The sequence below is a fragment of the Fulmarus glacialis genome, unplaced genomic scaffold (assembly GCF_000690835.1).
Source record: "Fulmarus glacialis isolate BGI_N327 unplaced genomic scaffold, ASM69083v1 Scaffold48451, whole genome shotgun sequence".
Lineage (NCBI taxonomy): Eukaryota > Metazoa > Chordata > Aves > Procellariiformes > Procellariidae > Fulmarus > Fulmarus glacialis.
The window spans coordinates 1-1,492 of record NW_009195576.1 but is presented as its reverse complement, the minus strand read 5'-3'; the positions used below and the strand labels follow the sequence as shown (position 1 = coordinate 1,492).

General features: G+C 62.8%; 1 protein-coding gene across 1 annotated transcript; it reads right to left on the bottom strand.

Moving 5' to 3' along the window:
• Positions 1–372: 372 nt before the first annotated feature.
• Positions 373–1,488, bottom strand: LOC104084333 (kinesin-like protein KIF3C; the record flags this gene model as incomplete). The annotated part of the gene is made up of 1 exon (XM_009588116.1): positions 373–1,488. A coding segment is annotated over one exon (1,116 nt), but the record flags the coding sequence as incomplete, so codon positions are not given.
• Positions 1,489–1,492: the final 4 nt, after the last annotated feature.

The window sequence follows — 1,492 nt, the reverse complement described above, 5'->3', positions numbered from 1 at the left end:
GCCGCGTCCCCAGCCCCAGCCCTGGGCGTGTTCCCGGGGCCACCGGGGACGACTCTGCAGCACCGCTCCCCCAGCCCGCCGTAAGGTGCTTTGTTGTGCCGAGGGGGACAAGAGCTGAGCACAGCAAACTCGTGCCACCAGTGATTCACTCCCTCACGGCCCTTCCCACCCCGCACCCCCAGGAGCTCCCACACAAGGTCCCCATGCAGGTCCATGTCTGAGGGTGGCCCACCGCTACACAGGAGCATGGGGCTGCCCTTGGGCACCCTGCTCGGACACCCTGCTCGGGACCCATTCAAGCACCCACGAGGGGCTGGAGGCAAAGCAGGTCTTCCCCCAGCATCGCTCCCAACGGCACGTGGCGACACCTACCTTGTACTTGGTGGCCAGCAGCTCTGTGGCCTCCTGCTCCTTCCGCAGATCCTCTATCATCTTCTCCTTCTCCTGCAGCAGCTTCTGCTTCTCCTCGCTCACCAGGCTGTGGTCATCCTGGATAGCGGCTTTCTCCTCTTCCAGCCTCTCCTTCTGCTCCTTCAAGTAATTCTCCATGTTCTTCTCCAGGCCATCCTCGTTGTCGTCCTCCCCTTCGTTCTCCATGGCGCTTTCTCCATCCACCGCTTTCTTCCTCCGGCTGCTCCTTCTCCTCTTCTTCCCCAGCATGCCGCGTTTCTCTAGCTGGGCTTTCAGCCGGACGATCTCCTCCTGAAACTCCCGCAGCAAGGTGTCCTTGGGGTCCTCGTTCACCCGGGGCTTGTTCTTGATGTTCTTGGCCCTGTTGGCGAACCTGAGGGTGGAGAGGCTCTCGTCGTAGCTGTGAGAGGCCGGGCCCAAGGTGGCCACCATGATTGTCTTGGCGTTGCCCCCGAGGGAGTCCTGCAGCAGGCGGGTCAGCTTGGAGTCCCGGTAGGGGATGTGTGTGCTCTTGCCGTCCACGAGGGCGGAGATGACATTGCCCAGGGCAGAGAGGGAGAGGTTGATCTTGGAGGCTTCCTTGGGGCGCTCTCCGTGGGCCCCCATTTTGCTCTGGCGCTCGCTGCCGGCCAGGTCCACCAGGTTGAGCTTGCCCACGCGGATGTGCTCCTCGCCGTCCGGCCCCGTCTCACTGCACTCGATGGTGATGAGGAAGATGGCGTGGGAGCGGGAGCTGTGCTCGTTCATGTTGGTGCTGCCCACGGACCGCGTCTGGCTCCCCAGGTTCATCACGTGCTCGATCTCCTTGACGTTCTTGGTCACGAAGGAGGAGAGGTCCTTGATGTACACCCCCGTCTCGGGGTTCTCCTTCAGCTCCAGCTTCTTGCTCTGGTCCTTGGCGAGGAGGTCCCTGATCTCCTCCTGGTAGATCTCCAGGTACGAGGCCCTCACCAGGTACTGCTGGTTCTGCGAGCGGGAGATGTGGGTGAAGATGTGCTCGAAGGAGATGGGGATGATGCCCCGCTTCTCCGGCTCCGCCCAGGCCCCCTGCATGGTGTAGGTCTTGCCGGTCCCGGTCTGG